General features: G+C 41.0%; 1 protein-coding gene across 2 annotated transcripts in view; it reads right to left on the bottom strand.

The window, feature by feature from the left end:
* The window catches only part of ELOVL2 (ELOVL fatty acid elongase 2), a 51,143-nt gene that overhangs the window by 14,760 nt on the left and 20,749 nt on the right, over positions 1-15,634 (bottom strand). For both annotated transcript variants that reach the window (XM_030943483.1, XM_030943484.1), the window contains exons 2-3: positions 12,102-12,165; positions 6,329-6,516 (exon numbers count right to left, since the gene is read on the bottom strand). In XM_030943483.1, the coding sequence (XP_030799343.1) occupies positions 6,329-6,516; positions 12,102-12,165 (252 nt within the window). The remainder of the gene's footprint in view (positions 1-6,328; positions 6,517-12,101; positions 12,166-15,634) is intronic.

Raw genomic sequence — 15,634 nt, 5'->3', positions numbered from 1 at the left:
TGTGGATGGATGCAGAATGGTTGGATAGGTTCATATAACACAATCCTTTAAATTCTAAGTATGAACTGGGGGAGGAATGGCTGGAGAGCAGCCCTGTGGAAGGGGATCTAAGAGTGCCACTTGGTTAGTGTCATGGCTTCCCCAAATGTAAAAACTTAGAGGTGGTGTTGTGCCAAACAAACCCAGGTGTGGAATAGCAAACACCCCACAAGATTTGTCACAGGGGAAATATTTTGTTGTTCCTCTTTATGATGCATTCAAGATATTTTTCATGGGGACAGAACTGTGAAAAGTGTGCTTTGGGCTGCTGCTTGGTGAGGCTCTCCAGCTCTCCATGGATCTGGTTAGAGGTCAAAATATTGTGTGCATGGTGTCTCCCGCAAAAAGATCTGCTAATTCTGTAATACACCAACTGGATTTTGCTATCCTGACCTGCAGAATGTACTGCTGGACCCTAAGTTGGATGTCTCCTCCAACTGGACCATTGTAGCTAAAAGGATACTGGTTATTCCAGATGGAGGAAATATGTGGTCCTATGCTTTCTTCCTGTTTTTAGGTCAGAGAGTTCCTAACATGGCGACAAAAAGAGCCCCTTCCCAAGTGAAGTTTAGATAATTGTTTGGTTCTTTTTATCAACAAAAATTCTTTCAAATGTAAAGCCATATTGTTGAGAAACTACCAGCCAGTTCCATTTGATACTCCTTAAGTAAATGGGAGCCTGATAGAAAGATTAGTGAACTAATGACTTCAAAATTACTTACGAATAGTAATTACTTTGAGTATTGCTGTCGTCTGGGATAGCAGGATAGGCTAAAAGAAATCCTGTCTAGGCTTATTTTCCATGAGTCTTTGATTACATCCGCTCTGAATAGCAGCCCTATCATATTTTGTGGTACCAGGGGTGGTATTAGAAGCTGTGCACATATGGAAAACCTCATCATATGGAGTTTTATTCCTGATTTCCCATAAGGTTCTACTGAATTCTGTTTGAATGTGCACGAGAGATCCAGAGCTCTGCATTTTTCGATGACCAGGTTAAATGTTCTACTGAAATGCAGAGCTCAGAAAGGTCAGTATGAAAGACAAGAACAACACAGGGGATGAAAACTGAGATGTGAAGACAACATGCCCAGCTGGAATAACTGCAGACAAGGACAGCAGAGTCAGCTCCTCAGCTCTCCAAACAAATTATTTGATTAAGATAGAAGAGCACCTGGTAATTTAACTCCATTCACACAAAGCTCTTACTCGATCAAAAGATTAGTTTGCTCTTGTCCTTACATTTCACTGCTTTACAATGTACTCTTGGTGACCTTTTGCTCTCTAGGTTTTTCTTTATCCCTCTTCTCCTTTTCTTCAAATGATAGAAAAGTGCACCTGATCTCTTTTGGTTTCTCACTTTGTTCTTTTTCTCTTTCTGCCCTAAGGTACAAATAGTTTTCCGTCCTAAATAATTGCATCAAAGGAAGCCTTCACCTCAAGCACCAATACTGATGGATCTAGAATCTTTCCGTATTTCTGTACTTAATTTACATTTGTTAACTTCTGGACACTTAATGAAGGAGTAAACAATAATTTATCACAATCCTACAAACATGAGCAAAACAAAAAAAAAAACCCCAAAACAAAATCAAAACAAAACAAATACCAAAAGCAAGATTATGTTGAAGTTGGATTTCTACAGTAAAATTCCAGGACAGTTCAAATTGATTAAGATATTTTTCCCCTTTCCTCATCATCTGCACTGTTAAAGGTTTACTTAGAACTTATGTTACACAAGCTCCATCTTTTCTACACTTGCACAGATAGGAACCAAATCCTTCTGATGCAAGCCATTATAATGATGGAATAAAACAGAGTTTTAGTGCTCCTTCTATTTTTGATTTGTTCCTTTTGTTTTGCCCCATTATGTCTAATTCAGGCATTATACTTTTTGGTAATATGTGAGATATATGCTCAATTGTAGTGTGCAGGGCTAAAAGTGGTGGCTGATGGCCCTGATCATTCTGGCGCTCCTGGGAATCCTCTCATCACATTGGTATCTATGAATATGCAAGCTATGGCTAGAATTCAGAAACTGGGCTTAATGTGGGATGAATTTTCAGCTCCTAGAAACAGCTAAAGTGCATTTGGTTTACTGCTTTTTGTTTTATTTAATTCTGCAAGGTAGAAGACTTTTTTCCGGCTCCCCTAGAAAGTTTAATGCACTAGGCTGGCAATACTTGTGAGTTCTGCTCTTCTCCTTTGCTCTGAAACGAGGGGCCCTCACATGCAAATCCTGCTTCCCCACAGGGGTGTGGCTGCTTGCTTACAAATCCCATGGATTTGTAATAAGTCTGAGAAGCTACCTGGGGATACAGGCAGCTTGAGACATCGCGCCACCCCTCTGCTAATGACACATATCTCTAGGTCTCCTTTTTAATCTGACCCAAATGGTGCCAGTGTCCTGGTTTTCTCAGTGCCTGATCAACACAAGGACTTGGGTGAGACCTTGATGACCAGCTGAGATTTGATTTAAATAGGGCAGAGGTGATACTGCTGGGGAAAGCAGCCTAGGACTGTGGCAGAGATTATGTCCATTCCTATTAGCGAGAGAGAGTATCCTCACCTGAGTAATTTCAGAATTCAGAGATCAGCACTGGTCTCCTGTGTTTCCAGTTTCAATTTATCACTGAACTTGTGACAATTTGGCCTCTGGTGCCTCAGGTTGCATCCCTGAAATGTGGTTTGTAAGCAGGTGAAACAATTTTAAAATATGCACAGATGTGAAGTTTTTTCACGGTAAGCTGATTTTCTGCTCATAGTTGGTAATTTTAACATCTTAAGTAAAGATTTGTGCACAGAAAAGGCATATATTTCTTAAGGGAAATTGTTAAATGTTTTGATTTTTGTTGAAGTAAAAAGGTGCTGGCTGTTTTTCCTCATACAGGATTTGACAATGTTCTAGAAATTGTTGGATCAGTAGAGTTTATCTGGGTCTATGAGCACTTACAGAAAAGTACACAACAATAACAAACTTCTGATGTGGCTTTCTTGGTAGCAGCAAGGATGGAAGGAATTGTCTTTTGCCTCCTCAGCAGCCCACCTGCAGCCTGCCCAGTTTAAGCACAGGACCTCTGTCTAAGCTTCAGGTACTTGAAAAAAAATGAGCTCCAAATTCAAGTGCCAACTTCACCATATTCAGCTGGGGAAGGCAAGCACCTTTGACAGCTTCAGGAAAATCTATCTGCCTAACTCACAAGTCCAAAGGTCCAACAAGCTGCCCTTCTGGGAGGCCTTCAGAGGCACCTAACTCTTTGTTGACTCAAAAATTTTGAGATATCTCGTTAGGATGAGGGCAGAGCCATTTAACTTTAGACCTTGTCCTTGGGGGATCCTAGGGGTATCTGGCCTTTTGCTAATGACACATCTTAGAGCTGCCCTGGAGCTGTTCCTCCGAGTGCTTTGCGGATTTGTTGACCTCAAAGCTCAGAGATAAAATCGGCTCCCACATAGTTCATGCCCACGGTGCAGCGCATGGAGCTCCGGCTCAAAAGAGGAATCTGCCCTTGGAGATTTAAAAACAGTCCTTTTGTTATGACTCTTTGCTGTAATCTTCGCCTCCTTGCCTTGAGGTTGCACAAATCAACTGTCTTGAAGTGCCAGCTACAACTAGTCAGGAGATGAGGGTGAGGGGATGAAGAATTGAAGCACAGGTACCCCCATCAGCAGGTTTACCATGTTTCTCATTAAATCCACCATGTGGGACAGCCTGTATTTGGAGATACACCTTTTTTTTGTGAATGAAATTTTTTTTTCTTTTGAATGCCTAAGAAGTAACCCCTACATTCTGGAGCTATTGCAAGAAATGCTGTGTGGCACCTTATAAACAAAACAACGAAATATGGTTGGTTATGGGGGTTTCTTTTGGTGAGGTGTGGGTGAGTGGGGGGGAATGTGTTTTATCTCTATTATAGAGCTTCTTCTTATTTTATGATTGTTCCCCAGTACAGAGACCAGAGGGATTTAGATGCAGTGAGAGGGTGGAGAAATAAAACAATCGTTGTGGATGTGTCTAACCAGGAATTGATCCCGGATCACAGGCACTGGAAGGATCAACTGTGTTTACATAAGGAACCACAGGGCAGAATGTGCTAAATATAGGTAACTCTTGCCTTAAAGAGCTTACTGTCCACAAAAGACTGAGAGAATAAGGGGCATAGAGAGAAGCTTTGGAAATTAGACATTTTGAAATATTAAATCACCATGACTTTATTTGGTAATGAAGATGATTTCTGCTCTCCCATTTGCCTGTTTTTCTTCAGCAGGGATGTGCAGGCTACCTCAGGCAGGACTGCAAGTATTAACTTCCATTCTGCTCCTTCACAGGAGAAGCTGTGATGGGAGCCAGGAAAGTAGACAAAGAGAAAATACAGAGGCAGTATAATGGAAGCATGTTTTGTATGGTGTAAAACCAGCCTAGCTGACAGTCCAGAGCTGAGAGAGAAATCTGCAGTAGAACAGCTGGCAGTGCAGATCAGCCATCATGTTCCCTGGGTTCCCAAATTTGCAGAATGTGGAGCTGTGAGCTGGCACTGCCAGCCATGCCCAGCTGCCATCTGGGAGGTGTAAATCAGCAGCCTCCAGCCTCAGAATCAAGGTTTCAAGAGATTCATCTGAGGACTAACACAACTCAGCAACTGTCTGCAGCAAAGTTAGCCTCAGGAAGGATGGAGCAGGAAGGCAGCTGAACAGGAGGTGGCTAAATACAGTTCCTTCCAGGATGTGAAGGTGGCTAAAATGTAATTTGCTTAATCCATGCAAATGAGACCTGCTAAAATTGTCTTTGTTCTTCCATTTATTTACTTGTGGCAGGCCAAATCAGACTGGAAGATAAAGGGGGAAGGAGTATTGTTTTCTATTCAGTTAATCCTTTTTGCTGAGTCCTGCTACTGCAGCCAGTTATCTGCATACCTTCCAGCAAAATGGGGATTTAAACATCAAAGTACTAATTTATATTCTGGAGGACAATCACTGTGGAATCATCAAACCTTCCAGCAATTGTGCTGGTTTCTCCTTTGCTCTAAACCTTATCCTGCCCTCCCAGACACCCACAGCAGCCTCTGAAGCCAGCTGGAGCATTGACCACGATAAAGCTCTGCGTAACACAGCCAGTACTTTGCACAAAGGCACAAACCTGAACTGCTCCTCAGCCATTTGACCCGGCCAGTCACTTGCTGTTTAGCTCAAATTAATTTAAAACTTGAAGTCTTTGGGTGTCCTGTTTGGCTTCTGAAAAGTTTCTTGTCCGACCAACAGAATAAGGTGGAAACTGTGGCTGAGAGCCTTGGGAGAGAGAAATGCTGTGAAGCTGTGCAGGTAACAGATCAGTGTCAGGCACATGCTGACACTGAAATCAAGCACATGAAATCAAGCACACTCTTCAGCCAGGGCTTCTCGTGCCTAGGGTCACTTATTTGGAAAAAAAAAAAAAGTTTTTGTGGGTTTTGTCTTCTAGTTTTTGTTTTTAAGGGCTTCAAGTAATATATGTTAACACCTTAATATTAAAAGTATCACAGAAGGCTGAGAATGGACAGCTCCCAAATAATATCCAAATAGTGACTTTTGGCTTCTGTTTCTCTCTGCAGAAGTAAAACCACATGTATGCTGAGGGGCACTGTTTGAATCCTCTGCTGTTGCAAAATTATCAGATGCAATTCAAACCTCTCTTCGGATTCCAAATGGATCCTGAACTATATGAGCATGTTCCTTTCTGATAAGTACTTGGGAAATAATCTATGTGACCGTATTCAGCCTCCAAGCACCACAGCCCTTGCTTTTGGATGAAGTGCTAAGTTTTTAACATCTGTCTTTTACTGTCTGACTGGATGAGGAAAGCTTCTTAGCCACATGAGCAGAAAAATAACACCGAATTGCCAATGCCATAAAGAAATCAGTACTTGCTCTCATCTATAAATCTACTCATGTTTTAAGTATGGGCCTGGAAAAATCATTCCACAGTCGGTCATACAAATAAAACCCAATCTATGGCATTTTCACGGGTGCTGAAGGACAAGGTATAGGCACATTTGAGCAGAGTGACTGCTGCAGATTCAAATTTAGGCTTGTGGACATGGTCCTGGCCACAAAGAGCTGTCCCCAGGTGTGGTCTGTAGCTCAGGAAGGATGACCAAAACATGCCAAGATCTGAGATGAGAAGGAACTTTTAAATGTTATTTTGCTGTTGATGTAAACTTTCCTAGCAGAACCACCTGTCACTGAGCTATTTCTGCTAAAAAACTGTACCTTGGTCTCCTCTCCCAGCCGTGCTGCATGGCAGAGCACTCACCTCTATCAGCATGTAGAAGGAGAGCAGCGTGATGCCCAGGTTATACACAATGAGGTGAGGTCTGAGAGATAAAGGAGGCCTGTTCTTCATGAACTTGTTGCCCAGCCATATGCAGAGTAGATATGCTCCAGTAAGGAAAAATGTGGGAAGGTAAGAGTCCAAAAGGAGCCATCCTCTAACCCTGGTATCTAAAAAAAAGAAACACACCGAGCAGGGAATTAAGAAAGCTATGGTAAAGTATTGCTAAAATAAGGCAGAACACATAATGGAAAGAATCTGCTAAGAGTGGGAGAGGGAATCAGCCATTCTTTCCTCACAAGAGCTATCCATTGCTTTTAACTTATCAAAACTGCATGCTAAGTCTCAGAGAATGTGGGCTGAAAACTGCATGGAATTCCCAAATTATTTAAGGTCACCTAAATCACCTCATTTTAATAGTAAAGAGAAAATGAAGGGGAAAATCCCATTCTTATGTGCTTTTAAAAAAATTATTTAATGTTTTCACTTAATATTTATTTAAATCCTATCTTAATCTGCCCAACAGACAATTTGCAGACACAATTAAATCCAAAGTGTGCATGTAATGTTGCCAGCTCACATGTTATTTTAATTCTGCACTTGCCATACAGGAAGGTATACAGCATTGACTAGAAAATATTCATACGAGGGGAAGACGTTTCCAAAATATTAAATATGAAAAGCAAGTGGCAAATGTTTACTTTGATGGTTGTTGAAGATTTTTGACTGAGCAAGGGCTCACTTTCTCACAGTTTCTGTCCCACTTGCCTGGTCCTGAAATGAAATATTAAGGTCAAATCCTGCTTGCCTTATTCACACAAGTAATCCCATTGGCAGTAATCAGATAGTTCAGTGTATATGAGCAAAGCCTAATCCCAGATGCCAAACTGGAGGCACCACTTTGTTGTCATATGAACAACTGGACGTCATGAGTGAAAGGGGTGTGCTTTCTTTTCTTTTTCCAAGACAGAGAAAAATCTAGAGTCAATTTTCCATAGCAACATTCTTCGGCCATTTACCTATGGAAAGAACAAGGGGGCATCATGGCTGGTTTTTAGAATGACTTATGGAGTAAGTCATTCTAAAATCACTTACTTATGAAGAAATTCTCATGAAGACAGAAGTCAGTGAGGAGTCATGCAGGTCTCACAGAAAGATGTTTTTGCTCTTGGAAAATGTTTTAAAATACTTAGATTATTTTTTTAACAAAGGCCAAGATTGTGTTAAAAATTATAAAACAAAAGCTATTCACAGTGCATGAAAAAAATTCTATTGTTTTTATGCCTGCGTTGAAATTGTAAAAGACTGGGCAATGGATGATGCACCAAGTAAATGTGCCCAAACAATCAGTAATTGATTGGAATTTTGCTGTATTCTTTCCAACAATTCCTTCCTCAGAAATACTTGCGTACTAACCACATGTAAAGTGAAATTTTACATATGTTGGAGTAACCTGCATATGAGCCAGGCTTTGAACACCAGCTTTCTTTCTCATTTTCCCTCTGCCTCCCCCCTCGCTTCCATCACAGTGGCTGTAACATTCATCTGTTGAATCTGGATTCCATGAGGCTTGTTAGACCTTTTGCAGGAAAGACTTTCAACCAGGCTACCACTGCCATGGAAATCCAATACTCTCCTGCTTTTGACTCTCCCTTTTGGACTCCCAAAAACCTCTAGGAGCAGAGGTGTAGGATTAAAGCAGTCACAACAGCACAATCCTTCCTTTTATGGCAGCCTTGTTTTGTTGTGCATTACCAAGGTAGAACGCCTGTTGTCTGTCTTCAGACCTCAGTACTTCTTAGGATCACCTCAGAGTGAGAAGGAAACACTTCCAACAATCTCCTAAAGCTCACAAGCCACGTGTGAAGCACTGGAATGAATATTTTGGAAGTGATTCTTCTCCCCTATGAGCTCTCAACATGACACAGGCGTCACAGGACAGGTAAAGGTTAAATGTTTAAGGGCTGATGTCTTAGGAGTGTGTGTTTTAGGAGCATAGGGACTTAATTTATTTAATTGCTATCCTAAATGATGATGTAGAAAGCAGTCATGTCAGCAAGACTGCTATCTAAGGAAAGGTCTCCCATTTGAGGATTGCCACACTTGGTGCATAAAGGTTGCATGCACAAAGGTAAATTGGCATCAGTAGATAGCAAAGCTGCAAGTGTGCTCAAAAAGGAAAAATATTCAGAAGCGTTCAGAATACAAATTAAACTACACAGAATAAATTCTGTCCCAGTATGCCCTCAGAAAGTTTTCATTCTGCTGTGAGTGGCCACAAGCATGTGGGCTGATCCACACAAAAGCAGAACTCATGTGCTTGTTCAGGTCAGCATGCCAAGTATTTTTAAGTTCTATAGTATTCCAGTTTCAAGAGAGATTGTTTAGGTATGTACCCTTCCTGAATATTTCCCACCACGACCTCAATACCTTGAAGAGTAAGACAGTTTCTGGCAGAAAGTGGTTTATAAAGGGCAGCCAAGGAACGTGACTGTTTTGTTTTCACTTCCACTTATCCCTGAATGACAAGCAGAGGGAGGCTTTTATGTGTCAAGAAGGGGGAGGAAAGGGAATGTATTTCAAAAGAAGTTATCAGAAGATTGAGAGATGAAAAGTATTTCTGTTGACCAACAGTTAAATCTCCATGTTCAAGTAGTATAAAGTTACACTGTCAGTAGGAGAAAGGATTATTTTTACAGTATTGAACTTGCACAGCATCTGAAATTGAGACCAAAGCAGCAAATAAAGTCACAGTGGGAAAGCACTGGACTACAGCAGGGGAAGGAGCAGGCGCCCGCAAGCTGCGATCACTCCGTGAATAAGCGCATTCATGGTCACTGGCCATGATGTGCCAAACCCTTGGGGTGAAATCCTGGCTCCCTTTAAATGAGTGGCAGGCCTCCCAGGCTCTTTAAACATATCATGCCTTTATCAACGAGGTTTGGAAACACTTTGATTCGAGTTTCTGTATAGCTTTGGCTGCTCAGTGTCTGAGTAGATTCACTCCTTTTTAAGGTGCAGAGGGTAGATGGGTTTGCCCCAGTGCCTTGCTACTGATCAGTCTATTAAGGAAAAATGCTTTTTACTTTATCATAACTTTAACAAAACACATCTCTCTTGACCACCTCCATTTCTTTCACAGATAAAACAAACAACTAGTTAACTAGATTTAGCTCCTGCAATTCAATATTACTTAATTTTGCATAATACCAAACAATACTCTGCAGATGAAGGGTTGTGCTGGTGTTCACAGGAGTCCCAAGACGAAAGAATAGACAAGAATCTTGACTCCATGTTTCAGAAGGCTGATTTATTATTTTGTGATATATATTAAATTAAAAGAAAATGATATATTAAAATTACACTAAAAAAATAGAAGAAAATATTTCATCAGAAAGCTAGCAAAGAATGGAATGATAAAATCTTGTGACTAACTAGAGAGTCTGAGACAGCTGGATTGTGATTGGCCATTAATTAAAAACAACTACATGAGACCAATCAAAGTTGCACCTGTTACATTCCACAGCAGCAGATAATTTTTGTTTACATTTTGTTTTTGAGGCCTCTCAGCTTCTCAAGAAAAAAGACCCTAGCAAAAAGATTTTTCATAAAATATGTCTGTGACAAAGGGTTACCCTGGAAAAATTATCTCTTACAGAAGGAAATTGCTATTTCACTCATTCACAATTTGCCTTCAGCATAAGAACAAGAGGGACCAACGCCAAATTGTAAGACCACCCCTTACTTAGAGATGAAACCAATGGACAGGTATAGTGCTGTTGTTCCCTGAGGACTTGTTCAAAAGCAAACACGGAGGTTATGTTATCTACAAAGCCCAGCTGAGAGTAGTGAATGAAGGTACAAAATAAGCCAATATTTATAAATCAAATTCAGATCTCTGACAGTCTGTGCCTCATTGCAGTAGGGCAGTACTGCAGCTTGTGTTAACCTGGTGCTCCCAATGTAACAGAGATAGCCACGCTCTAGTTCCCAGAGGCATTCTGTCCCTTCTGGTGCCCTCAGACACATCTGTTAATGATGACAAAGTGACACAAGTATCTCAGGAGTTACTACCTAAATTACAAACAATAAATAGGGGATTGGTTTTTAAAACAATAGAATGCTGTTATCTATCCTTTTAATCCATCTTGCTGCTGAACGAAGCGTGTTCTGTGGATGAAAATCAGCCGAGAGAAAGAAGAGGAATGGTTTGTGGGTTTAGATGCTTGGGGAAGCTCTCAAATTCATTAGATATTCATCTCTGGGATCATTTGATTTAAAACTGATTGCAGTCTATTATGAATTATTTATGTGAATTATTTATGTGGATAAACACACTGGAGGGAGATATGCTATTCAGGAAATGTATGATACTGTGTCATTATACCACCAGTTAAATTAAAGATCACAGTGCAGAGGCACGGACAAACAAAGCTATCTTCAGCACTGATATCTGGAGAAGGATGGTGATGCACTTGGCAGGCAATACAAATAATACTTGTTTAATTGAAGGGCTTTCTAAAATCCCAAAGGGATCTCTGTGCTATGGATCAGCTATGGCTTACTCCTTCAGACAATTTGTCTGGACCAACAAGGAAAGAGGAATAAAAGAGAACATCATGTTTATTTGGAAAAAAGCAAAACCAAAATAAAACACCAAAACATAGTGCTTTTGTTCTTCTGATCACATTTCTTTATTAATATTAAAATGTACTATTGTAGAAGCCATTAATGAAACCTATTCTGCTTTAACCACTTCTGCTGCAGTTCCCAAGCTATTCAGTGTTTCTTCACTGGAAATCTTTCTTTCAAACTTCACATATACTGTAGACATTATGGAAAAGATCTTGTAGCCAGCCAGCCAACTAAGAAAAATTCTAATTTCTTGTGTTTAAGAACACATCTTTCCCTTTTACTTCCAATTAAGCAAGAACTGTTTCCGTGACATGGAGAACATTACTGCAACAAATTGGGAATCCATAATCATGCATCCATCCCACAGCAGCAGTTCTGGATTTTATCATGGGTAGAAGTTTTGCAAGGCAATTCCTGAAATTAAATCCAGCCCTATCAACAGCAAGGTGGCCTTGCAGGGGCCTACTCTGAAGACTGTGTCCTTTCTAAGCTCCTGTCTCATCCCTTTCTTGTATTTGCTTGGCTCTCTTAGCCCCGACTTTTATGCTTTATCCTTGCCTGCAGTCCTATTTTAGGTTTGGTTTCTTTTTTCTTACTTGTTTGAATCCTAACAGAGCATGAGACACGTCTAACCTACAATTATTTAAGTTACTCTTGTCCAAACTGTTCCAGAAAAGCAATAATAAGGAAGTCAAAAGATGACTCTCACCCAATCGATTGGTTTATTGAAATTTTGGATGTGATCCTGCAGGTTGCTTTTGCTCCAAACATCCATCTGAATTAGGCAATTTAATGAGTAGCTGGACCAAACAAACTGGATTATGAATGACAATCAGTCCCAAAGCAGACCTTACACTTTCAGGAAGATCCAGGCTTTCAGGATCTTTATTCCACGTTAGGATGAAAAATTTAATTTCTCTGACATTCTAAGAAGCAAAGGAATCACAAATCATTGCATTGATAGATTTGCTACAATAATGGTGTCTTCCTGATAATACTGCGATTCTGCCTAGTTTACATTTTTCAATAAGAAGTTACCCAGCAAATATTTTAGAAGTTTTTTGGGTGGTAATTCCTAGAAGTATAATTTCCTTAAAGGGCTGTAAATGGAGCAGCTTACCTCGGGGTCCAAACATATAGTCCACAAATGCATTTACTTCCCGGTCAAAAGCTTTCAGGGTCTCCTAAAAAACATGGAAAAGGCCATGTGAAAAAGACATTACCTCAGGGTCACAGAGAGAATATGATTTAAATAAAACTCCTATAAATTTGTAAAAAGTTTGTCATGCACAAGTATTTCCAAAGTACGCAACATCATGTATACTGAAAAACCCCAAACCTCTTTAAAAATTAATTTAGGGCAGATTGTGGTCTGGATACCAACACTGGTCTCATTCCTGGAAACTGCCCAAACCAGAACTCTTTAGGAAGGGAAATTAAGGCTTATGAAAATCAGGAAGTATCACAGTAAACCCATCTGTGATGGGTGTAGTTTTCACTCTGATAAAGATGCTTCTTTGTTTGTATTATGTTTCCTCAACTGAGTATCTCAATGCTTTACACATAAAGAAGGAAATCTTTAAGTGATTGAAGTGATGGTGAGCCAACTGAGATTTCTCTAAACCAGGCCCCAAGTTCCCAAGCAAGCCTACAGAAGAACCTAGAGGTCCAGTAATGAAGGCCATGTAGGGTGGCAGGAAGACACGGGTAACTTTATACAGACATTGTGTTTTGAGGTCTTACTCAATGAAGCTGCTAAGCTGGCAGGTTTAGCAAATTTGTGTCTGTTTTTGACTGAGTTGGGAGCTAAGCCATGACCTACACAGTCCTTCCCCCAACTGGATGTGGTGATCTCTTCCCAGACTGCAGCTCTGGGGAGTGGCTTCCTGCGTGCCTGTGCCTGAACAATTCCTTGCCACAGCCTGAGATCAGCCAGGTTCTGCCTCTCTTCTTCCCAACAGCATCCTACTGGGCTTGATGGACTAATTTCAGCAGTGAGAAAATGCTGCCAGGCTGAGGAGAGCGACACAGAGTTGATGCTGAGCCTCGCTGCAGGGCAGGAGCTGCCGTGGGTTCTGGGTGCCTTTGAATGCCAGATATCTCCACACCAGCCTGGACTGCTGACACCATTAACAGATTTGCCTTATAAAGAACCATATTTGCACTCTGGAAGTTCCAGCCCTGACCTCTCCATGCCTGTACTAGGACTGGGTTTTGATCTGGGCAGGGACAAGCTCCTGGCACTCCCAAGCCCCTTCCTTGTGTTTCTTCTGCCCTTGATTTTGGTCTTCAGACTGTTCCAAGTGGACAGATTTTGTGTGAACAACTGGTAATGAGAGGTTCTTTCAGCACCTTGAGCTATAAACCTCTGTCTCTGTAAGATGCTGCTGCATTGATGTTTTCTTGGAGAAAAACCCAACAAAAACCCCAAAATGAAAAGTATATATATTTCTAAACAAAAAAACCAAACCAACCAAACAAAAAACCCTAAACAAACAACCAACCAAACAAAAACCCAACCAAACAAAAACATTTCCTGAAAAGAAACTGATGATTCACGATACAAAAAGGTTTCTCATACTTCACAGCACGGAGGAAATTAAACTAGCTATTAGGAAGGTGTCCTGGCTACAGCCCATAAAGAAAGGCATTTTCTGAATTTCAGACAATTACCTTAGCAGCCTAATGATAGCTTCTGTCACAGGAGGTGACTCGATTTCTAGGTGTGGGACCTGTGCAAAAATCTGCTTCCATTTTTATCCCCTTGAGCTATAGAGTAGTTCTGTTATTATTTCATGGCAATGATACTCCCTTTTGGGAAATGCCACAGTGCTGCTTGTCTGTGATGTGCCCACCTGCTGCATTAATTTGAAACAAACCTACTCCTGTGCTTCATGGTTTTGTGGTTAGACTTAACAGATTGCTTTGGAAAAATTACTGTAATGGATTTGAGTGACTTGTAGGAATGAGCATGCAAAGCTATTTGCTTTCATGCTTACATTACATAAAAAATCTTACATGTCCAGAACAAAGTTAAAACACCATGTATATTTCTTTTATATTAAAATACTGTAGACAAACCCATTCTCAGCTGCATTGAAATGGAAATTAGGTACTGAATGCTTCTAACGGTTAGATGGAGGAAAAGGAATTGTAGGATATTAAGAAGAAAGAGCAGAATGAAAGAAAAGAATCATAGAATAGTTTAGGTTGGAAAAGACTTTTAGGGCATCAAGTCCAATTGTAAACCCAGCCCTGCCAACTCCACCACTAGATCATGTCCCTGAGTGCCACATCTGCGGTCTTTTAAATGCCTCCAGGGATAGTGATAAAATCTGTGACTTCTCTGGTGAGATTGTTCCAGAGCTAAACAACCCCTTCAGTGAAGACATTTTTCTAACACCTCATCTAAACCTCCCTGGCACAACTTGAGGCCACTTTGTCCTGTCTTTTCACTTGTGACCTGGGAGAAGAGGCCAACCCCCACCTGGCTACAGCCTCCTTGCACGCAGTCGTCGAGGGTGATAAGGTCTCCTCTGAGCCTCCTTTTCTCCAGGTTAAATACCCCCAGCTCCCTCAGCTACTCCTTATAGGACTTGTGCTCCAGACCCCTCCCCAGTTTTGTTGCCCTTCTCTGGACCTGTTCCAGCACCTCAATGTCTTTCTTGTATTGAGGGGCCCAAAACTGAACACAGGATTCCAGGTGTGGCCTCACCAGTGCTGAGCACTGGGGGATGATCACAGCTCTGCTCCTGCTGGCCACACTATTGCTGATACAGGCCAGGATGTCCGTGGCCTTCTTTTCCACCTGGGCACACTGCTACCTCACATTCCACTGACTGTCAACTGGTCAAGGTCCTTTTCCACAGAGCATCTTTCCAACCACTGTGTCCCAAGCCTGTAACGCTGCATAGGCCTTGCGGGACCTCACATCCTCAGCCTCAACCCATCAATTCTGCCTGTCCAGATCCTTCTGCAGAGCCTTCCCACCCTCCAGCAGATCAACACTCCCACCCAACATGGGTCACTGTCTTCACTGATCCAACTTGCAACCTCTTACACCTGGTTAAGATGAGCAGACAGCATGCTGAGTAGATGAGCCAGTCTGAAATGAAATCTATCTCCTCATGAGTGTGCTTAAATGACACAGTGAGGACTTGTACCAGCTGACAAACTTGTTCCCATCTATCTTAATTAGCACTACAAAAATTCAGTGCCTGGTTTGCCTTCCTTGGTAATTTGAGAGTAGAACTTTTTCTAGGAGGTGCAGCAGAGAAACAAATATTCTTCTTAAGAATATTTCAGCCTCTGCCTCTCTTTCAGCATTGTACAGTGTATTTTAGTTTACAGGAAGAAAAATAGAAATTGTTATAGATTGTTATAGAAATTATATTTGTTTATATACCTAATTATAGATTATAGATTGTTATAGAAATTATACTTGTTTATATACCTAGTAGTAATAGTTTGGGAAAAGAAATTCTTAAAAAAGGCAGGTAATTTAATGTGACTAATCTTGACACCTTCCTGTCAACACTGCTACAAGAGACTATACTGTATTTCTGGGTTTTAGAACATGTCCTTAATAGTACCTCTGGGCAGACTAGATGCAAATGTCTTGCTCAGCATGATCTGTCACGTTTCCAAAGAAAA

This window comes from Camarhynchus parvulus, chromosome 2, assembly GCF_901933205.1.
Source record: "Camarhynchus parvulus chromosome 2, STF_HiC, whole genome shotgun sequence".
In the NCBI taxonomy this organism is placed as follows: Eukaryota; Metazoa; Chordata; class Aves; order Passeriformes; family Thraupidae; genus Camarhynchus; species Camarhynchus parvulus.
This window is presented reverse-complemented; position numbering and strand designations above follow the sequence as displayed.